The sequence below is a fragment of the Microplitis demolitor genome, chromosome 1 (assembly GCF_026212275.2).
Source record: "Microplitis demolitor isolate Queensland-Clemson2020A chromosome 1, iyMicDemo2.1a, whole genome shotgun sequence".
Taxonomy (NCBI): Eukaryota; Metazoa; Arthropoda; class Insecta; order Hymenoptera; family Braconidae; genus Microplitis; species Microplitis demolitor.
The window spans coordinates 21911484-21934372 of record NC_068545.1 but is presented as its reverse complement, the minus strand read 5'-3'; the positions used below and the strand labels follow the sequence as shown (position 1 = coordinate 21934372).

The 22889-nt window shown below is 28.9% G+C and overlaps 3 protein-coding genes and 1 non-coding gene across 10 annotated transcripts; 1 reads left to right on the top strand and 3 right to left on the bottom strand.

Moving 5' to 3' along the window:
* Positions 1-1070: 1070 nt before the first annotated feature.
* Positions 1071-11627, bottom strand: LOC103576413 (nonsense-mediated mRNA decay factor SMG8). 5 transcript variants are annotated; one of them, XM_053738657.1, is made up of 9 exons: positions 7239-7327; positions 5886-6287; positions 4909-5094; positions 3659-3881; positions 3284-3580; positions 3001-3213; positions 1919-2158; positions 1545-1830; positions 1071-1478 (listed from the first exon to the last, which is right to left on the bottom strand). In XM_053738657.1, exons 2-9 carry the CDS (start codon positions 6246-6248, stop codon positions 1337-1339), a joined length of 1950 nt encoding a protein of 649 aa, XP_053594632.1. In that variant the 5' UTR covers positions 6249-6287; positions 7239-7327; the 3' UTR covers positions 1071-1336. The 5 variants fall into 5 exon arrangements, with proteins under 5 accessions (XP_053594632.1, XP_008554837.1, XP_008554835.1 ...); XM_008556615.3 differs by lacking the exon at positions 7239-7327 and adding an exon at positions 6433-7178; XM_008556613.3 differs by lacking the exon at positions 7239-7327 and adding an exon at positions 6457-7178.
* A 1592-nt stretch (positions 11628-13219) lies between these two features.
* On the top strand, positions 13220-13293 carry Trnan-guu (transfer RNA asparagine (anticodon GUU)). The gene has a single exon. It is a non-coding gene; the product is annotated as a tRNA-Asn (tRNA).
* Positions 13294-13958: 665 nt separating this feature from the next.
* Positions 13959-15745, bottom strand: LOC103576415 (guanine nucleotide exchange factor MSS4 homolog). 2 transcript variants are annotated; one of them, XM_053740124.1, is made up of 3 exons: positions 15584-15745; positions 15317-15507; positions 13959-14584 (listed from the first exon to the last, which is right to left on the bottom strand). In XM_053740124.1, the coding sequence occupies exons 2-3, from the start codon at positions 15446-15448 to the stop codon at positions 14303-14305; spliced, it is 414 nt and encodes a 137-aa protein (XP_053596099.1). In that variant the 5' UTR covers positions 15449-15507; positions 15584-15745; the 3' UTR covers positions 13959-14302. The 2 variants fall into 2 exon arrangements, with proteins under 2 accessions (XP_053596099.1, XP_053596095.1); XM_053740120.1 differs by having other exon boundaries at positions 15317-15745.
* Positions 15746-17699: 1954 nt separating this feature from the next.
* On the bottom strand, positions 17700-22847 carry LOC103576456 (trichohyalin). 2 transcript variants are annotated; one of them, XM_014440754.2, is made up of 7 exons: positions 22453-22847; positions 22255-22326; positions 22044-22155; positions 20218-21981; positions 18584-18823; positions 18161-18501; positions 17700-18011 (listed from the first exon to the last, which is right to left on the bottom strand). In XM_014440754.2, the coding sequence occupies exons 1-7, from the start codon at positions 22582-22584 to the stop codon at positions 17943-17945; spliced, it is 2730 nt and encodes a 909-aa protein (XP_014296240.2). In that variant the 5' UTR covers positions 22585-22847; the 3' UTR covers positions 17700-17942. The 2 variants fall into 2 exon arrangements, with proteins under 2 accessions (XP_014296240.2, XP_014296238.2); XM_014440752.2 differs by having other exon boundaries at positions 22044-22326.
* Positions 22848-22889: the final 42 nt, after the last annotated feature.

Here is a 22889-nt window from a genome sequence, read left to right as displayed (position 1 = left end):
AAGATTTCTTTAATATATAAGTTTATCTTGGATTTGAACGAAGGACTGAACAAAATATTCATTTTTGAATTTTTGGTAACGGTCCAATCAAAAAAATTTTATTTTTGCCAATAATTGCTCGTTTTGTTTAATTAAAAAATAAGGAGTTATTGAAAAAAAAAATTCTTCGTCCAAATGTAAGATAAACTTATGTACTAAAGAAATCTTTTTGGTTTTTTGTTTTCAGATGAAGCAGTCATAAGCTATCCTAACTAGCGCATGGAGATTTTTTTTTGAGGAGATTCATCTCTCCCCACTACCACTGGCTTATTTTTCAATTGTTTTTTATGAAAATTTAGCAGGATATTCTTGGAATGATGCTTAATAGTGTCAGAAATTTAAAAAATTTTAATTAAGAAGGTACTCTGAAAAAAAAAATAAAAAATATGCTCTTTTTTTTTGTATCTCAGACCCTTTTCCTCCCTTAATGTTTGATTTTCTATCTTTGATTACTTTGTAATAGTCTTTTAACCCTCAGAGTACACTGGGGAACATTTTGACCTCAGAATTATTTTTATCCTAAAATAATTCTCAAGTTAGGTTTGGTTTTAATTAATTTTTTTCACCGTTAAAAATTAGTTAATTCGAAATAATGATAGTAGTATTCGAAAGAGCATTGTTTTACCTATAAAAAACGTCATGACTTGCATTCCGATAAAATGCATAGTTTTTGAGATATAACTCTTCAAAAGTGATGGGGTCAATTTGACCCCGTGTGTACTCCGAAGGTCTGTTCGGAGGTGTGTACTCTGAGGGTTAATTATTACTTAAATAAAATCCAGATCACTCCAAAATTACTCTGTTGGAAAAACAAACTCTCTATTTACTCCATATACAGAGTAATTTTTTCTAAAACTCCGGAACTCCTAGTGAATTCATTTTCAAATAAAATCCGTAATTCCTCCGAATTCACTCCCGATTCTTTACACTATAGATTGAGTTATTAATGTAGCAAATGCTTTACACTTAGTATTACATTTGTAATTTCTTTTGTAAAATTTCCGAGGGTGTGAAATAAAAAAATGAATAAATAAAAAGTTTATCTACATTTTATTTAAATTTATAAATTAGACAATTATTTTTAAGTATCATAATGTCATGGTTAATTTGATTAAATAAACAAAAAATAATAAATATCATTTTAAAAAATTATTTTACAATTGCTTAATAAATAAAATTCATCACATAGGCCATCAATGTTAGTTACAAAAAAAAATTCTTACTTGCTTTAAAAAATATAAATATTAATTAATTACATTAACGCTAAAAACGCCACCCGTAATTACGCGTGACAATTTTAATCTCCTAAGATAGACGAACCTTGACTGTGTCGACTACAAAAATATCGACCTTGCTGAGCGCGACTGCGACATTTAGCGCCGGTTTTAGTGAACGCTGAGCATAAGATTTTTGGTGATGACACTAAATTTGGCGAAACACTAAAAAATATTTGCAATTAGTTTAGAAAATTTTTATTTTAAAAATTAGTAAATTTAGTAAATTACCTTCGCGATGGCGATGATTGAGCAGAGTAAGTACTGGCAGGTGTAAGACGTTCATTATGATTCCATCGATATCTCAATTCAGAAGCATCAATTATATTTTCATTATTTAAAGAACGATCAAAGTCACTGTCATCTTCTGATACTGTTGGATGCTCGCGCGCATAATCTTCGATAACATCTTCACGGCTTTTTTTTGAGGGCAAGTATGAACATGAGAGCTCTTCCATTGGCAAATTATGCTGTCCATACCACACTGTCATATATTGCCACAAATTTATGACACTGCCTATAATAATAATTATGACTGTATAGTAAAATTAATTAAAAATAATAAAACTCCTGGAATTGAAGTGTCTGGTAATATTCAGTTGTACCTTTGCAACGCGATAGTTGTTTTACAATGAATTTATAAGTATCTTGTAACGTATTGGACAGACGAGTAACAAAATTGGTTTTAAAATATTTTCGCGCTACAGGAGTCGGAAGCGGGGATGGCTGTGATGGTAAATGACCATTACTTTTATTATTAAATTCTCCAGATAATTTTTCTATTCTTGTTTTTCTATCTCGAGCAACACCAAAGATTGCATGAATACCAACCATAATAAAATGCACTGAAAGAAATAAATAATTAAATTATATAAATTATTTATAATAATATAAACAAATGAGTCATTTCAGTTTTAAATTATCAATACGATATTAGTCTGTTACATAAATATTTAATAAACATAATAATCAGTACGATAAAATAATATTACGCTTCCGGAAATTTGAGCTCTTTAATTTACCAAATTATCTTTTAATTATCGACATATTTTACCTCTATGAAAGTTTAAAAAAAAAAGGAAATTATTGGTTTCGGTACGATTTTCGAAAATCGAGTTTTTATCAGATCTCGATGTTTTGAAGTCCTAGAAAACTATTCTATTTCCGGGTGGACGCGCGCGCGCGTATGCTTGTGAACTAATTTTTGTCGTACGATATCTTAGGAACAAATTAACCGATTTGAATTTACTTGGTGACAATTGAAAGGGTTTATCAAGATTTAGATCTGATTTGATTTTAAAGTCGGTCAGTCGAGTAGCTTTCGAGTTATACGAAAAAAAAAATTAATTTTTTGAAGTTTGTTCGTAGAAGATGACCGATTTCTTTTAAAATTCAATCAAAGCTCTCAAAAAATACTTTAGATTGCCACAAATCGTTCAATTTTTTTTTTCATCGGACAAAAATTCCATTTTTTCAGTGAAGTAGATTTTTTTTTTTGGTACAAGCGTTTTGTTAATCCGAAGAGTAAGATTTTCGAATTCTTTAAACTCGGTAACAGCGAGAAGTTTTGGAGTTGGCCCACTGGATCAACCGTTTTTCAAATTTTTGAGTTGCATTTTAAATATTTTAATTATATATTAAAAATCTTTGATATATTGATAACAATTTACAACATATAAATACTTACTTCCGGTTATTAAAAATATTAACATGGTAAGTGAAGTAAAATCTAAGCATGCATTCATTCCATGTTTTAAAAATGACACTAGATTCATCGGAATCAATCCCATTATTGATGCTCTCGTTAAAAATGGTGCATTTAAAAATGCCGCGATAATCATTGCTCCAAGTAAATAAACAATGTGCAGGGATATTTGATAAACTTTTTGCAACTGTTCACCTGCATTAAATAAATCATAAATTAATTAAATATATAAAAAGTGATATATTAAGTAAAAATATAAATATACCGGTATTTCCAATGTAATCAGTGATCCAACTCAATTTTTCTTCAACTTCCGTCCGCATTGACTCAGTTAAATTCCAAATAAAATGAATAGTATCATTAATCTTTTCCAATTTCTCAAGAGTTTGTTCAAACTGTGCAGCTGCTTCGGCATTCTGTTGGACGATGCGATTTGTACTTGATTCTATTTTATCCCAAATTAATTGGGCTTGTTGCTGAATATTTTCCAAATCTTCCAACAATTCCTTGTGATTTTCTTGACGTTCTGATGCTTGGGACAGCAGCTGTTCACTTGCTTTCTCTGTTTAAAAAAAGTTATCGTTAATAATACATGAGAAATAAAGAAATAATTAAATTTTATTTAATTTTATTTTTTTACCTAATTTTTTTTTTATATCTTCAGTCATGGTTGCTAATTGTAGGTGACCAGTTCGTATCAAAGCCTTTTCGTTGGTTAATTCACGAATATTATTGGCAACAAATTTATGAGCCAAAGACTGAGCGTTCTTGAGATACTGCTGCTGCTCTAATAAAATTTTATTTCCTTGCGACAGTGAAGACAAAGCTTCGAGTGTTTTATCTTCCAACTTTTCGTGACTTTCCTAATTAAAATATGTATCAATGATATTTTTTTACTGAACGTTTATAAATAATTATAAAATATAAAACACTCGTTTTTCTAAAGACGTTCTCGTGGCATAAGTGTTTTTTTACTCAGTAATTAGTCAGTGCTTTAAATTTGTCATTCTCGACGCTTAGTGGGAGGTGAACCTTTTGTCATGCTGGAGGTAAAGTCTGACGACACTGTATCTTAAAATTGCTGATAATTTATAGATCAGCACTTAAGATAAATAAGTAAAAAGTTTCTAACATTACTAATAAGGACCCACTAAAATTACCAAAACAACTTCTTTTTTTAAATCTGGGTATCAAAAATCAAGTCTAAAAATTTTTTGAAAAACCCGAACTAAAAAATTTAAATATTGTGATAGAATAAATATACTTTTTTTCTTATATAAACAGACTTTAATTTTTATAATTATTATCAATTTTTTGCTAGTAATTTTTTTTTTATTAGTCACAAATTTTATACTTATATTTTTATATACACTGTAAAAAAAAAAACCGGGGTAAGTCCAGAGGTGTAAGTGTTAAAATTTTCGATGTTAAATTTCAACACCAAAAGCGGTGTAAAAATAACACGGCCACCGGTGTAAATATTCTTTACTGGTGTTAAAAAAATTTCCCGGTGTTAAAATATTTTGACTTACTCGATCACTACAGTCACATACCGCAAAATTACACTGGTGTTATTTCATTTGAACACCGCGCGTTATTAAATTGAGTCCATTTTTAACATCACTATTTAACACTGTAGATACATACAATAAATTACAAAAAATAAAAATATAATTTATAATAATAAAGTTAAAGAAATTAAATTTTGTATCAAATAAAATCATGAAAATTATTATATTATTAAATATTTGAAGTCAACGTTAAAAAAATTCGAACAAAAAAAAATCTACTGACTGCCTCGGATACCGCGAAATCCAGAACATGTTCGGGGGACCAGGACGGATAGCAGCGATTTATAAGGAGTAAGTAAATAAAAAAAATGTAATTTACCTTCAAATGAGCCAACGCATCTACTTGTGAACGAGCACTCTGCATTAATTTATTTACAGTCAGTTCAGTAAGTGCACGAAATTGTGTACTACGTGCTGTATAGCATACAGCTCTTGCACGATTGCTCATCAAGTGATAAGCATTCCACATATCTGCGTCCATATCTGTAGTACATTGTTTCAATGACTGGAATAATCCACATTATTAATAACAATCGGTTTAAAAAAACTATTTTATAAAATAAACTAATTAAATTCAGTAGTATTCAAATTATAAGTTTGAAGTGACATTTTTAAAAAATAAAAAATGGGCTTGGACCCAAATCCTTTGAGGGGGTCTTATTTCTACCAATCACATTGAGTATATATATACAAGTTCAGACTTGCATGAGTCACCCCTCTCCTTTAAAATTTACTAGTAGATACTCCTTTTTTACTCGCACTTAAATATACAACCCCGAGCTTGCTTATTATATACCATGTACTCAATATTTGTCATATATCTTTGCATTAAATCAGTTATCCAACAAAGAATTATTATAATTATCTCGAGGATTGAAAATAAAATATAATCAGTATACAATAAATTAAATCATTTGACATATTTCTCGCTTTCACCAGGTGTTGACAGTAAACAAGATCCCAGGTAATTAAAATTTTTTACATTTTGTTTTAAATAATAATAACAACGACCTGCAGTCACTATATGACTGCCCAGTATCACTGTTATGTTTATTAGATATAATTTAAATTTAATTGTTTATTGAAGCTTTATCAATTTACTTTCAAATATTTTTATTACCATTGAAGTTTAAAAAGGTAAGGCTTGTCATTAATTCACAAACTTATTGATTTTTATAATTTTACTCATGGAATTCAAAAAAAAACACATTAAATTAAATTAATTAAATACAGTTGGCAGTTTCGTCTAATCACCAGTGATTTTAACTGCTAAATAAAATAATATTTATTTCTCACCATTTCTTCAGTACATGGAAAAATTTTACGTCCTTCAACACTTGACTGACAGTTAAGTAAATTAACACTTAGCTTAGCCAACTCTTCTTCAGTCATTCCACTACAAGAAGTTCTTATTTTCATAACAACTTTGTGCTGACAAGTTTCTAATGGCGATGACAATTGAATATCAGTTATTTTAGCAGCTTCTTGAAGAAATTTTTCATCTTCAGTCATTGCTTCATAAGGTATCGCTACCAATGGAATGCCATCAGTTACAAGTACATTGGTGTTATCTGATGGTTTGTCCCAAAACCAACTCAGAAGTGATGATCCACTGACGCAGGACAGTATCAGCGGCATTACAATTATCAGGTGCTTCATTTTTTAAATTATATCAGCACCCAAACCACAAAAATATTTCTAAAATAAAATTGTGATTAATTATGCATTTTAATTTTAATTTTTTTGACAGATCAATTAGTTTAGAAGTAATTTTTACGTAATACGTAATAATTTATGATTAAAAATAGATATTTATAAATATGTTTATGTAAAATTACTTAACCAATGCAATTTGACGTTTACTCACAGAAATTTTTTTAAATTACTAGTATTGATGTTTTGTTTTTATGTTATCGTATTACAATGATGTGTTTCTATTTTTTCCAGGTATATTTTTATGATTGGAGTATGTATTAATTTTAATTAATTCATAAAATTATCTTTGGAGTATAAATTCAATGCGACAAGTTCATTCCTGTTTACAAACGTTTAACGGCTTGATTTTTGAAGGTCTCGGTTAAGAATTTAATGACACGATCAACCAATCAGAAGCATTGAAGGTAAGGTTAGATTTCAAATTATTGACCAATTGGAGAAATTCAAATTTTATGTAATGCGCATGCGCAAGGTTACCCGCGAAAAATATAAAATTACTCAAAATACTATACTCAAGTACACAAGTAGGACACTTGGCTTTATGATGTCTATAAGATAGAAATTTGAGGCTGTTTTTTGACATCGATAAGGTACAAAAATGTCAACAAAACAATCAGAAATTTATTTCACCGAATAAATATCTGCGTGAAAAAATTGCCGTCTTTTAGATATCACAAAACGAAGTGTACTATTAGATACCTGACTGCCAGTTCCCTACCAGCCCCCGTGTTTTTAATTAATAAATTAATTTTAAGACCGATAATTATTAATTTTCTTATTATTATAAATTAAACTAAAAGACAAAAAAAGTTTCTTAAGGGGTGGGGGCTGTATGGATATGCAGGGATATGTATGTATTGTTATCTTTTGCGGAATTATATGTTATATATATTAACACAATGATTAAATTAATGAAAAAAAATTTATTACTACCTATATTATACATTAAGTTTTTTTTCTGGAACAACTTCACTGATTCCATACATTCCAGCAAGTAATCTTCCATGAGAAATGGAAACTGGTTCTTTTGGTACAAGGTAAGGTCCTTTTTCCCCCATATAAACATACCTAAACTTCAGCTAAGGAATTAAATTATTTAAAAAATATTGTTGTATTATTTAAAAAATAAATGAATAAATAAAAAGGATACGGCAATCGTAAAACCCAATAAGCGCTTTGTGATAATTTGATTGGTTCTTCAGCACCAGTTACAAAAATAGGACAAGGTGGTGGTCCTGGTTGTACTCTAGGATTAAGTGTAACATGAACTGGAGCTTTGGGTGTTACGACATGAATTCTCATTAACTGAGCGATCAATGGTTTTGGTTGCCTAAAATAGAAACATTAAGATTTTAGTATTATAAATATATCCCGAGCCGCCATTTGTGTCAAGTCTTTTAAGCTGATTTTTTTCTGATGACATTAATTTTTGATTGTTTTGTCAACACTTTGATATCAAAAAAAAGCCTCAAAATTGATATCTTAGAGATGTCACAAAGCCAAGTGTCTTATTTGATAAATATAGATAATAACAAACCTGCAAGGACAAGGAAAATATAGTGGCATATCGGCAGTATTTGAAGTTACTTTGTTTCCACTGTCTTTAACAATTCCACTTCCAGTTGCTTTGAGAACTTTATCAGGAGCAGAAGCCATAAACCGATGACCACGTGGACACTCGTACTCTACACCCACGAATATTTTAACAACAAATTCTTTTCCGCCTTTAGATTTTCTACACTTGAGTGCATTTGAGTTTTGATAATTTTTTCCTCGACTATTGTAATTGTAAGAGGAATGATTGTCGCCAACCATAGGCCAAAACGATCCTTTCTCTTTCTGATGCTCAAGTCTGACTGTTACATCCCAAGGCAGTAAAAATGCTGATGTAGCCAGAATACCAGTTTGATGTTGAAGGCCAAGATTGTGCGAGTACAAACTACTGGGACCTAGACAAACGAGCGACCAGCTTGAAAATTGAGGTAAAAGACCAGCTGGAGACTCAGTATGCAGCATTCCTGGTAGATATTCAGTTGTTGATGGTTGTCTCACTAACGATTTTTCTATAAAACAAAAATATTTATTCAAATAATTTAATTAACAACATTATAAATATAAAATTTTTATTCTCTACCTTTGGTATTCTCTGAGTCAGTGTCAGTTACTTGTATTACAACTTTATGAGCTTCACTTTGTGTAAGATTAATTTTATTATCAAGCTCTCGAGTCTCTTCACCCTCAGAATCACTTCCCAATTGCGATTGTCCACCACTTTCATATTCTTCAATATTATCTATTAATTAATAATTTAATTGTTGAAAAATTAACTACGATTTCAAACAAATCTCATGTAAATTAAATAAATAAAAGTAACTACTAATACCACGCAAATGACTGTCGGTTGATCCACACGCAAGTGTTTGATTTTGCGAGGTTGAAATATCGACTCGACTACAGGAATCTTTTCTAGGGACATCTGGAATAAGTTGTGCTGGCCTGCAATAAATTAAATAAATTACGATAATTATTACTTACAATAAATAAAGCAGGGTGGCCACAAAGAAATGATTTGAAAATTCCCTGATATTTTCCGGTTTTTAGTGAAGTTTTTCAAATTTTTTAATATCCTTCAATTTTTGTATCTAGTCTATTATTGACAAATTAAAAAATTTTCAACTGTCGCAATAAAATTCCGCAATACTTTTCGAAATTTCTTGACATTTCTATATTTCCCGGTTCTAAAATTCTGATAATTTCCAACTTTCCCGGTTTGTGGCCACCTTGTAAAATAAATAAAATAAAAAAATAATAATCCACCTAAAATTATGAGTACTAGGTTGAAAAACAGGGAATTCAATTTTTTCTAACTGCGAACAGCCACATTGTTTAGCCATCAATTGAAACCAATCATAATTAGCGTGTCGTAAATTAAAAGGATCTTCTCTTGGTCCTTGACATTGCCCGCAATTACAAGCGCAAACATATCTGACTCCACTGCAATGCTCCATAATTGGTAACTCATTGTCATCCTCACGTTTATCACCAAGTTCACCGCCACCTGCACCTTCACTGCCACCTTTATGCAACGGATTGGTGCATGGATTACCTGTCAATGACAAAACTTCACACATTTGTTTACCAGTTCGCCAATGTTTGTCACACTCCATCTGTAATTTTTCACTGAATTCATCATAAAGCGGACCACGTGCGTGCATTTCAAATACCGCCATCGCATGAGCCAGCTTACTTTCATGATAAGCGCGGCCATAATGCTGCGGTAAATTATCTTGATAAGTTTGCAATGCACGTGGTAATATTTTACTACATCTACTTTTACTAAATTTTACGTCTGTGTTTAGCAGACCGTGTAAAGTTGACAGCTCTTTGTCAGTACTGTGCATAAAAAATTCATAAACTACATTGGCAACTTTTGTAAATAACGAGACTGATGGTATTTCAAAATATGAAGGAACTGGATGACGTCCAACTTTACTGTTATCATCGAAACCTTTACTAAATGCTAGATTAACGTGCTGATGTAAAAACGTTTTGAATGATCGTAGCTCGTTGGTCAGTCCAAAATTAAAAATTCCTTCGCTTTTATCACTCTTATTATAATTATTGTTGTTGTTATTATTATTTTTATTATTTTTTGACCCATTTGAACTGATTTTACAGCTTTCTATTAATTTTCCCATCATGTAACCATACATGTCACGAGACTCAGTGGATCCAGTGTGAATATAAACAAATTCTTGATTTGCTGGAATAGCAAAGAGACAATAGGAGCTTATATTATGTACGACATGATTTTCTTTGAGAATATCATAAATTTGATCTTCCATCGAGTGCTCCAGTTGTTTTATATTTGGTAAATTTTCTGGTGTTTGCTTCAATTCAACTGGACCAGTTTCAAAATAAAATAAGACGCGGGGAGGACAAGGTCTGCAATTAGTTACCCAGTTTTTTGGTAGTCCTGATATGGTACCAAGTAAACTAGACAATTGTGTTGATACTTTTTGTCTAAAAAAAATTGAGTTTGAATTTTTTAATACAAATATTATTAATTTAAATTAATAATGATTTTCGGATTCTTTTTTTTCAACAGTTAAAAAAAACGACTAAAAATATGCACATGTAGAAAATTAAAAAAACTATAAGTGCAATTATTTAAAATATTTTTTTCTTTAAAATTTATCATTTTTAAAAAAAAAATAAAAAATTATTAGACCTAGGCTACATTATGATGTAAAAGTTAACGAACATCTGACAATTTTTAAAGCTTTGGAATAATAAATTAAAATGTTTATAAAATAAAAATAAAAAAATACATGTTTAGACAATTCAAAATTCAGTACATGCATTTTTTTGAATTTTATTATTTTAATTTAATTTTTTTATATGTAATTAAATAATTGTCGTATGTCTGCTACATTTACACTTATGGCTAAATTCAGTATCATTATTAATTACCTAATTTTATCAAGAGCTCGAAATAGATGCAAATAACTGTAATCAAAAGCATGAGTTGGATGACTGACAATAACGATATGAGAAATGTGAAAAAGAACTAGCAGAGCTTTGGCGTATTTTTCTCTCATACATGCCCACGCGCTCAAAAAATCTTTGCACCCTGATTTTTCTATAAAACTGTCATATTGTGACACCAACGTGTGACTGTCCAGCAACCCTCGCAAATGTAAATAAATAACTCTTTCTTTTTCATCATGATAACCTTCAATTTCCGACTGTAAAAATAAAATTTAGTAAATATATTATTTATGTAAAATTCATTATTTATTTTTATTTATGTAAATACCATCGTGTCATCATTAACAGTGGGGTGATCAAGAAGATCTACCAGAAGATTGGTACCGATCATCTCTGATTTACACCCTTTTGCACGATATTGTGATTTTCCAATTATAGAAACAATTATCACTTTTCCTGATACCGGCGATTCCTCCTGATTCCATGGTATTGAAAATTTTTTGGGACGCATTATTGATAAAAAATATTTACATAAAATATTTTATATATATTTGTTGTTTTAGGTTATAATTTATAACTTGGAATTCCACATATCACAACAAATTATTAAGGATTAGGTCTTTTTACGACAACTTCAGCGCAAGCGCATCCGCCATATTGTGAAGGCGGCAATTTAAAAGTTTCAGACACTTCCCAAGTAGCAGAGAGACAAGAGACAACTTCAAGATTTCTTTTAATAGGACAAATTTTTTTTTGTCTTAAAGTCAAGTTTTTTTATATAAATAAAACATTACAGGTGTGAGTCTTAGGAGACAGAATATTTGTGTTATTTGTATGAGTGTGAAGGTAACTGACAAATGGCAATTTTTAAAATTTTTGAATAAATAAATAAAATGAGTGTGATTGTAGCAGACATCAGACAAGTTTAAAATGATAAATAAATAGAGTAAATAATAAAAAAAAAATATTTATAAAAAATGCACTTGTTAATTTCAAAATTTGTTAAATGCGCATTATTTTTAATTTCATTTTATTAATTATTTATTCTATTCATTGCTAATTTTAAATTTGTCTGATGTCTGCTACATTCACAGTTTATATAAATATAACATAAGTAAAAATTAAAAAATGCGTATTTAGATAAATGAAAAATTAATACGCGCGTTTTTTCAAATTTAATTATTTTAATTTATTTATTTACTTATTTAAAATTTATAAATTGTCTTATGTCTGCTACATTTACCCTCATGTTATTTTTCCTATCTTTAAAAGGACATTTCAATTAAAAAATCATTTGGATAATTTATTTTACCACTATTTGTAATTTACTTTTCGTTGTCACTTTTGTTAAGTCTTTTAAGTAGACATTTTTTCGGTGATATAAATTTCTGATCGTTTTGTCAACATTTTAGTGCCTCATTGATATGTCAAAAAACAGCCTCAAAACTGATATCTTATATATAGAGCCAAGTATACTTGGATTCATACAAATTGCTGAGCACACATACACTTAGCCGTATAAAACATGGCGGGTATTGAGACATGCGCACTGAAAATGAAAAGGCCGATTATTTATTAACAAAATTTAATTATAAAATAAATAATTCATTTAATTACAGAATATCTTTAATATCGACATCAACAATTTAAAAATAGAGTATATTCGTACTCATGTAAACGACCGCCGCCCCCTTCCCCTCCATCCACATGTGACGTCAGTTTAATTAAAATTTCCATTGCAATTATAATTTCAATTTATTAGCATGAAATTCATATAATTTGCTAAATAAATCATTGATGTTGACAGAAAGAAAGAAGAGAAATTTAATGACAGCGATGAATATTAAAAATAAAATTTATTTATTGAGTTATTTACAAAAAATAGTTTTGTATATTAAATTGCAAATAATTAATTAAATATTAATTTTATGACTGAAGCAATTGTGGATTTTAAAAGAGCATTTTAAGAACAGTTTTTTGGTACATCAATTATTAATAAATATCAAAATGCGGCACTAATTTAATAGCGATAAAGAAACACCAGTTTCGGACATCACACAGTTTATGGACAGCTTATATTTATATTTATTACAATATATGGGGTATATACAAAATATCTTTGCTATAAAAAGTGAAATCAAAGTATCTTTGAATACGTCGGAAAATTCAGTGATCATTTCGTGCAGCAGATAAATAAACCATCTTATAAACTATCAATGTTCGGACCATTAGTTCTACTTTACATGGAATGATTAAGTAGTTTTATTTGGTTGACAGAAAAAAATCAATTGTATTTGAATTTAAAATTTTAATGTTTAAATGTTTGGTTGATAGTATTCGTAATTGAATTATTGAAATAATGGAGTATGAACTAGCGAGCGCAGTGAAGAATGAAACTCACTTAATTGAGTTTCTTTAACACAGCCTCCGTGGCGCAATGGGCTAGCGCGTTCGGCTGTTAACCGAAAGGTTGGTGGTTCGAGCCCACCCGGGGGCGGTATTTTTTTCTAATTTTCAAAAAATTTTTCGATATTCGAATTATGAAACTGCGACATAGTTTATTATCATTTCAGTTCATAACTCGTTTCACTCTATTTTATTGACCCCGTTCTCAGCTCCTCCCACTTTTAAAAAATTTTCAATGACTTTTAGCTGTCATGAGTGTATCAAAATTTTATCAATCAATTTAAAAAAATTACAGTACTAATTGAAAAAAAAGACAGCGAATTTGCAATTATGTTGAGATATTGATTTAAAAGAACGATATTGATTTTAAAAAAAAAATAACTTACAGTTAATATCCATTGGCAGTTGGACGAAATTTTGTTCAACGCCTAATTGATAACAGCTGTGAGTAATTTTTTTAAAACTCTATATCTTGGTGAAATTACGACTACGTTGTCTCTTTTTCAATTGAGGTTTTCATTTTTTTTTCATAAATTCAAATAATTTGAATACGGTTATGACATTTGAAAGTCACTGCATATTTTCAAAAAGTGGAAGGCATTATTTGAGTTTATCTTTAAGTATTTAAACTGAATTTGCGGACGAAATAACTCTACTCTATTTAATTATAAATTTAATTACACATCTAATAAAAGTAAATATTTTATTCATTGAAGTTTTACAGTATAAAAAGTATTTATAAATATAGTTAAGATATTTTTTCCATCATACATCTATAAGTATTTAATTGTCAATTAACAGTATCAATCTCTTCTGTAAATAATAAAATAACCGAATTCGTTTGAAAATTTTTTTAAACTTTCAGTAATAAGAGATTGTCAGAATTAAAATCTTAGACTTTAATCTATGGTTAAAATATCATTATTCTAGTTTTAAAAAATTATTTTACTTGATTGTATGTTCATTTACCTTGTTCTGAATTGCAATTCAAATATTTGCTTTTTGTTTTTATTTATTAGAATTGATTTTAAAAAATTGACAATTTTTTTAGTGAAAAGTTAAAAAAATATCCAGTATAAAAAAATCATTGAGTTTCATCATCAATCTTTATACATTACTCGTGATAAAGCAATATAAGAAATTTTGGTAGCAATATCATGATATCCAACTGGACCTAATTCACAATCAGCACACGCTAAATATTTTATTTGATCAACTGTCTGTGTGACACTTATGTTTTCAAATTGAAACATATCATCAACTTGCCAATAATCATTCAGATTTTCAACTTCAATAGATGATGACTTTGTTACATTTTCAGGTTGATCATCAGTATTTTTATCATTGACATTTTTTTTCTTGTGTATAAGTGGCAATGAAAACTAAAAAAAAAAATATTATTATTTTTTATGATATGAAAGTTAGCCAACATTTAATAATTTTTGGATTTATTTCAAAACGATAAATTATGTTTAAAAAAATTTTTTAAAAAATGAGTGTCAACGTAGCTAACAATTAGCAATAAAGAGGGTTTGCCATCTATTTTCTTTCTCACACACATGTGAACAAACGAAACGGTCCTTGTTGCACTTACATTAGCAATTGAAAATTTCAAATGAGCCATTTTCAGATATAAACTGAAATTTCCAAACGAGAAGCATTTCATTCGATAAATAATAACTTTACGCATCGAATGACATATTTTATTTAATTATTTGGGCCTTTATCTATGAAAACGGTTCATTTGAAAATCACCTGTTTCATTCTCTTAAAATTTATAAATTGTCATATGTCTGCTACATTCACAGTCATTCAAAAACATTGCACTTATAGTTTTTTTTAATTTCTACATGTGCATTTTTTTAGTTTCTTTTTATTGAATTGTTGACTAAAAAATCTAAAAACTGTTAATTGTCTTTTAACTTTATGATCATTATTATTTAAATAAATTAATATTATGATATTGAAAGTAGCAGTCATTCAAAAGATTCATCTATTTAAAATAAGTAAAGTAAATACTGGCAGGCAATAATTTTAAAAAATGCATATGAAAAATTTGTCTTGTCATTAAATACTTCACTTAAAATTAAATAAATGAAAAAAATTATATTTACCTCACGAGAAACAAAAGTGCCGACTCTTGGATTTAAAATAATTGATGGACAAAATTGGCAATATATTTTAGATTTATTTTTTCCCTTGTCATCGCACTTGGACTCGTGATTTATTTCATTTGTTGATGACATTTTTATGTTATTACAATAATAATATTTAAAAAATTGTTTGCTGTTTTGATTGATATAACCTCAAAAAATTCAATAACTTAAATAAACATGAACATGTAAAATAATCTTTACGATTTATAATTTATTAATAATTACTTTTTTTCTAATTTAAAAAAAAATGAACAACTTATTTATTTAATTATTAATGTTTAATTATAATTATTACTTAGAAAAATACATAAAATGGGCGGAATAAGAAAGCGCGCGTTTATGAACTCCACATGTACAAGCAATGAACTGTTTTGAATAATGGCGACTTGGCGACTTTGTTATAATGAAGGTTTCCAATAAAAAAAAAAATTAAAAATTAAATAAATAAATGGAGTAAAATAATGCATCTTGAATTTATAAAATTATGTCGTGTTTCTCCATTAATTAATAGATTTAGTCACGTTGTTTAAAATTATTTATAAAATTATGTTCAAATAAATTGATAATTTTAAAATCTGATAATAAAAAAAATTATGTGGCAAAAATATACAGAACTGCAATTTATATTAATAATTAAGTCGCTCGTTTGAAAATTAAAAATCATTTTTTCTGTAACAAAAAAGTTTTTTAATTTCAAATAATTGTAAGAAATTGGATGAGAAGTGACCCAGTTTCTAAATTTTTAAAGATTACGAGTGACGTTTTACAAAAAATATATATATGATTGAATAATGTAAATTATACAAAATCTAGTGTTTCAGTACATAGTTAAATATTTATAATACTGAAGTTAGCCGACGTCTAATAATTTTTGGATTTCTTTAAAAACGATTAAAAAAAAAAGTATTTGAAAAAATTGTACTTACAGTTTTTTAAATTTTTTACATGAACATATTTTTAGTTTTTCTTTTTGTTGTAGACAATTTATTAAAAATAAAATTTAAAAATTTAAAATTGTCTACCAACTTCAAGATCATTCATATTTTACGATAAATTTTTAATGAGTTTTATTATCGTTGAACATAAATAAATAATTTTCATTTATTTTCAAAAAAGGGTCAGTTTGTGACTCGAAAATAAACTTGCTTAAGTTTCCGACCCTTTACACGGAAAAAAGAGCAGTGGAAAAATCAGTTTTTAGTGCAAAAGCATTGCCCTGGTATAAAAAAATGAAAGTTTCATAATTTGCATTGTAATTACAAATATAAATACCGAATTTTCAGTTTCTAATGTATTTTTAGTTGAATGAAACTTAAAAATGTCAGTTAAGGTAAGAGACCCAGTACCTGATCAGAGAACTAGTACCAAATCACTCATGTATTTGTATATCTATATATACTAAATTTTATTAAATATATCTATACAAATACATGGAGTGATCGAGTACTAGGTCTTTTATTTTACTTATTTTTCAATTGTTTTTAAATGAAAAATTTATAGTTGACATAAGAAACTGTAAAAATTGCCATTTCTCTAGTAGCTTAGTCAAGATCTTGAAATATAGATATATTTCGCTGTAATCTCTTTGACTTGCTTAAGATTTGCTCCAGAATTGACCAATATTGCCACTAGGGTTATGGGTAGTGTATTTATTGTTATATGAAATAAATGTAATCTTTTATTAATTAATAAAATTTACAGTATGAGCTACTAATTCTCACGAATGATAATTATTTAGTGAATTATTACATCTTAAACTGTAATTTTTAAACTCTGTTGCTCGAGTTTATTTAAAATGCTGCTAATATGAAATAGTAAATTCAACTATTGAGAATGTAAGCCGAGGTAAAATGAATTTATAGAAAAAATTACAATGTGAGATATTAATTTTTGCTATGAAATTTGAAGATTGAAAACCTGTTTGCTATTAAGGACTGAAAAAAGTCTTATATGAAACTGTAATAATTGCTACGTCTTAGAAGTCAGAAGTAAAGTAATTTTTACAGTTTGTTATAGAGGGACTTTGTTGATATTTGAAACTGTAATAAATCTTGGATATCCATATAACTTTTCCACTCATTTTTTTCGTGTAAATACTTAGCTATGTACTGTTCCTCAAATTTAATCAAATGCCGGTAAATGATACAGTTTTTAATGCAAATTATTACTAAAACAAAAATGATTAAACTAAAAACTAAGATAGTCTGTCAATTTTTATTAAACAAATATTAATGATAAAATTTACAATTTAGTTGTTGATGTAAAATCTATATTTTAAAAATTTTAAAAAAATTGTAAAAAGGTCAGAAATCGGGTCACGTCTAATTTCAGGAATAGTTACCTGGTAAATGAGTTAACATAATTTTTGTTTATATCTTATCAGTCTCTTCTCGATGATTGAATTCTTCTTTTAACTCAATCACTTTTAGTTACTTAGACCCTGTCGTCTCGTTGATCTCGTTTGTAAAAAATTTCTTCTCCAGTGAATATTTTGAGAATAAATTTTTGTTTTTTTGTAAGCAACCATTTTCTTTTAACTAATTACTCTCTAAATTTGAAACAGTGATTATTCACTGCTTCAGATTTAGTATAGAGAGTAGGGTAATTCGTCAAGTACCATATTGAGTAGTATCAATGCTGGGCGTATCATTATCTAATGAAAATTAAAAAAAAACAAACAATAATTAAATTTATGATTTGTAAGTAAATTTTCGTATTAAAGAATTCGATTTCCTTTTACATGGAAATTTTATTTAAATATAGGATTATTTAGTTTTTAAAATTTATAAATAATATCCTTACATTTATCCAGCAAGGCGTTTCTTCAATATTTTTTCGTGTACTGCTTGGTCCCCATTCATCAGCAAAACTCATGCGTAGACTATAAAATTCTTTAAAATCACTACTATTAATCGTTTTTCCTTTTCTAATTTTAGCAGCGATTCGTCGCTTTATTTCTTCATAATATGGTCTCAAACGGAACACGTGAATATAATTCCATAAATCAATTCGGTGAACAAACTTAACATTTTTTTGTAGTTCTTGGCTGTCAAGATATTTTGATTGTACAAAAATATCAGTATCACAGGCTCGTCTCAACCAAACATCACCATTAGTTTCCAAATTCAGAACGATACCAGAACCTGAATTATCGCAAAAAATAAAAATTCACTGGATTAATAGAAAAAGACACAATTGAGATTGAGATCAAGAAATTTAACCTACCTATTTTCTTTCGTATTTGAGCAGGATGTGGATTATTAATTAAATCACCCAAGCTAAACTTATGACCATCTTTTAAATCTTTGCAGCCATTAACATTAACTATGTAAGAGAAAGTTCTTAATTCAAATACTTCACCTACTTGAGTATCGAATTCATAATAAGTAATAGAGCACCAATCCTCAAATGCTTCACGCATGCCCAACAATCGAGTTACATGATCTTCAACTTGATTAGTACCACCTAAAATATAAATTTAATAATTTATCTTAACTACTAAATCATATTAAGGGTATTCTCAGACAGTGACTTCCCCTTTTTAAAAATATTCAATGACCTTAAGTTGTCATAACCGTATTCAAATTCAATCAATTAATTAAAATTTGTCCGTTTTTCTCTCAAAGAAAATCTCTGAACACGAAATTAAGAACGAAGCTCGATGCATTTCTCTTCCATCTAACAATCTTTTTTAATTCTTGAGCGAGTCTCCTCTCAAGGTCGATAAGTGCTAGTGTCTTTTTCTTCGTATCTGACCAGATTTAAATTTCAAGCCTAATGCAAGCCTTACACAAAAAATTCGTACCAAATTATAATTCATTTTTGGAAGGCTATAGTTGAAAATAGTTGCGCATGACTTGCTCAAGGCTCTGAATGACCTTGAGCCTTGAGCAGAGCTTGAGCAAGCCATACGTAAGTACCTACTGTACGTTACTGGTGCAAGAAATGCGTCATACACTTTTTTATTGCATCATATTCAAAATAACTTCAATATTCTTGCGTACAATACCATGAGCAAGACACGAATCTGAACGTAGGTTTCTTGATACACGATTTTGCGAAAGGCACATGAGTAGAAAAACACACTAGCAGCTAGGAGTTTGGTCAAGATACTTACTCCAGAATGTTGTTCAAACACGTGTTACTAGGACTATAATCTAACAATTTACGTTCTCATTTTTTAAAAATGCTCATTTGTTTAAGAGAAAAACGTGGATAAAATTTTAATTTCTTGCGCAAGTGCAACAAGAATAATATCATTCGTCGACTTGAGTGTGATAGAGAATAAATTAATTAATTAAAAATAGGACGACGTTGTTATCAATTAGGAGTTGAACGAAATTTGGTTAATAAATTCCAGTTAAATCTTCATGTTAATTTAATAATTCGAAATTTTGCAGACTAAAATTTATTGACCTATTGTAAAAACACGATTTCAGACTTTGGGTGGTCGGCCGAACCAAGTTCACTTTCGCCTTATATAGTCTTGGTAATCATCCCTTGCCACGTGTATTGCAAAATACTATTTATTTTTAATAAACGAATTCAATATCAATTTAAATAACTTTTTTTAAATATTCAAAGGGCTTTTTAAAATCTTTATAAGCAAATTTTTAAATAATTTTATCTGATAGTATATACTGTGTTAATAAAGACAAAAAAATTTTTGACTTTTACTATTTTCGGTATCGATAAATTTTAATGTATAAATAAGTTTTATTGATTATAGATTACTCGGATGCTGCAAAATTTCGATTGTACCATATGTCTTATGGGAATCAACGGTTTTAAGAGATTTTTTAGAATTTAAAATATTACAAATAATCAATTACTAGTTATAAGTGTATTATGAAACTTACTTTTTACTCCTATTGAAGATCTGACCTCTGCATTTAGTGGATTGAATACAAACGTTGATGTATCAATGGAGCGAAATTGGCGCAATGATTTTCCTAGGTTTGAATTTTTCGATAAACACCCGTTGGAATTATAGATATCTGTAGATTGTGATTGTGACGGTGTTTGTTTTAATCGCTGCCTTTTTTCTTCCAAATTATCTTTCAGCTCATGTAACTCTATTTCCGTCTCCATTTTTTGTCGTGGGCTTTTTTTGTGTTGTGTCACGTTTTCTCGGCGTGGGTCTTTTTTTCCACGTGGTACGTTTTCTTGTGGGTCTTTTCCTCTATGTGGTACATTTTCTTTTCGTAGATCATTTTCTCGTCGTGGATCTTTTTCTAGTTCTAGTAGTTTTTCTTGTGGTGGTACCTTTTCTTTTTGTGGGTCATTTTCTCTATATGGATCTTTTCCTCTATGTGGTACCTTTTCTTTTCGTGGGTCATTTTCTCGTCTTGGGTCTTTTTTTAGTTCTAGTAGTTTTTCTTGTGGGAGTACCTTTTCTTTTCGTGGGTCATTTTCTCGTCGTGGGTCTTTTTCTAGTTCTAGTAGTTTTTCTTGTGGTGGTACCTTTTCTTTCTGTGGGTCATTTTCTCTATATGGATCTTTTCCTCTATGTGGTACCTTTTCTTTTCGTGGGTCATTTTCTCGTCTTGGGTCTTTTTTTAGTTCTAGTAGTTTTTCTTGTGGGAGTACCTTTTCTTTTCGTGGGTCATTTTCTCGTCTTGGGTCTTTTTTTAGTTCTAGTAGTTTTTCTTGTGGGAGTACCTTTTCTTTTCGTGGGTCATTTTCTCGTCTTGGGTCTTTTTTTAGTTCTAGTAGTTTTTCTTGTGGGAGTACCTTTTCTTTTCGTGGGTCATTTTCTCGTCTTGGATCTTTTTTTAGTTCTAGTAGTTTTTCTTGTCGTGAGTCTTTTTCTCTATGTGGTATTTTTTCTCGTTGTGAATCTTTTTCTATTTCTAGTACTGACTCTCGTCGTGTGTCATTTTCCCACCGTATTTTTTTTTCTTGCCGTGTTTTTTTTTCTTGTTGTGTTACTATTTCTGGTTGTGAGTCTTTTTCGAGTTTCAGTACTAACTCTTGTGGTGAGTCTTTTTCTCGTCGTGGATTTTTTTCTCGTCGTGGATCTTTTTTTTTTCGTGGGTCATTTTCTTTTCGTGGTTCTTTTTCTCGTTGTGATTCTATTTCTCGTCCTGGTACTTTTTCTCGTCGTTCTTCTTTCGGTACTATTTCTCGTCGTGGGTCTTTTGCTCGTTTCAGTATTAGTTCTTCTCGTAGATCTTTTTCTTGTTGTGAGTCTTTTTCTTGTGGTACTATTTCTCGTCGTGGATCTTTTGCTCGTTTCAGTATTAGTTCTTCTCGTAGATCTTTTTCTTGTTGTGAGTCTTTTTCTTGTGGTACTATTTCTCGTCGTGGATCTTTTGCTCGTTTCAGTATTAGTTCTTCTCGTAGATCTTTTTCTTGTTGTGAGTCTTTTTCTTGTGGTACTATTTCTCGTCGTGGATCTTTTGCTCGTTTCAGTATTAGTTCTTCTCGTAGATCTTTTTCTGGTTGTGAGTCTTTTTCTTGTGGTACTATTTTTCGTCGTGGGTCTTTTGCTCGTTTCAGTATTAGTTTTTGTCGTAGATCTTTTTCTTGTTGTGAGTCTTTTTCTCGTTTCTGTACTATTTCTCCTTGTGGTTCTTTTTCTAGTTTCCTATCTTCTATTACATCATCTAGTATTTCATCATCTATCATACAATTAATCAAATTAAGCATAAATTTAAAGTATTTATTCAAAAAAAAAACATACCTTCGCTGCTAGATAGCACATGACGTTTATAATGATAAGGATTAATACAAAATACTTGTTTACTGTGTGTAGTTATTTGAAATTTACAGGTCGAAATGGCTTCCAATTCAAACTTTTCCAAGTTAGGCCATCGCCAAATACGTGCAAAAAGATAATGAGGTTTATATTTAAATTCGTCAATTAATTCAGAGTTAATAAAGTTTTTTCTTACTCTTACACAATGGTTTCGAATTTTTCCTTTAGTTTTAATGCTACTTAACAAATCTTTTAAAAGACTTACGTGCTAAAAAGTGATTTAATAATATAATCATAATCAAATATATTTAAATAATAAATTTCAAAAATAATAATAAAGAAATAAATTTTATTTTTTAAATTTATAAAAATTTTAAAAACTATAACTCCATACCGGCACTGTTGTAGCTAACGATTCAATAGCAATTTTATTGAATACCTCATTTACACTGTCTAGATTAATACTTATTAATAAATTTACAATTTCCTCTTGTTCTTTTGTTTTTTTATATGTTTCATCTTCCATTTTTTTTTTCACTTAAAAACTTTACTGCAATTTAACTTTAAAAATTAGTTGCCATAAAAACCAAGTTACAAATAATACCGAGATCACAATAGGAGAAATATTAAATTTATTACTTGCTATCCAGATATATATACTAATATCAATAATTTTACAAAATTTTCACTACTACGTGTTTTCTAATAACTTTACTTTGAGCTTAGCTCAAAAACAAACAAACAATAATTTGTCTGTGTTCGTAAAATAACAATTAAATGCGATGAAGACGTGAGTACGGTATACAATAATAGTGATGACTAATGACTACA

What these genes read in the sequence shown, in the direction of transcription:
- LOC103576413 (XM_008556611.3), bottom strand. Translation starts at nt 11,307, where the DNA reads ATGCGTCCCAAAAAATTTTCAATACCATGGAATCAGGAGGAATCGCCG. An exon ending in CCTAGTACTCATAATTTTAG is followed by an intron (nt 8,802 to 9,122) that starts GTGGATTATTAT and finishes AATTTATTGCAG; the next exon opens with GCCAGCACAACTTATTCCAG. An exon ending in TATTGGGTTTTACGATTGCC is followed by an intron (nt 7,374 to 7,455) that starts GTATCCTTTTTA and finishes GCTGAAGTTTAG; the next exon opens with GTATGTTTATATGGGGGAAA.
- LOC103576415 (XM_053740120.1), bottom strand. Translation starts at nt 15,448, where the DNA reads ATGTCATCAACAAATGAAATAAATCACGAGTCCAAGTGCGATGACAAG. An exon ending in GCACTTTTGTTTCTCGTGAG is followed by an intron (nt 14,585 to 15,316) that starts GTAAATATAATT and finishes TTTTTTTTTTAG; the next exon opens with TTTTCATTGCCACTTATACA.
- LOC103576456 (XM_014440752.2), bottom strand. Translation starts at nt 22,584, where the DNA reads ATGGAAGATGAAACATATAAAAAAACAAAAGAACAAGAGGAAATTGTA. An exon ending in ATCTTCAATAGGAGTAAAAA is followed by an intron (nt 18,824 to 20,217) that starts GTAAGTTTCATA and finishes TTTATATTTTAG; the next exon opens with GTGGTACTAATCAAGTTGAA. An exon ending in AAACGCCTTGCTGGATAAAT is followed by an intron (nt 18,012 to 18,160) that starts GTAAGGATATTA and finishes AATTTTCATTAG; the next exon opens with ATAATGATACGCCCAGCATT.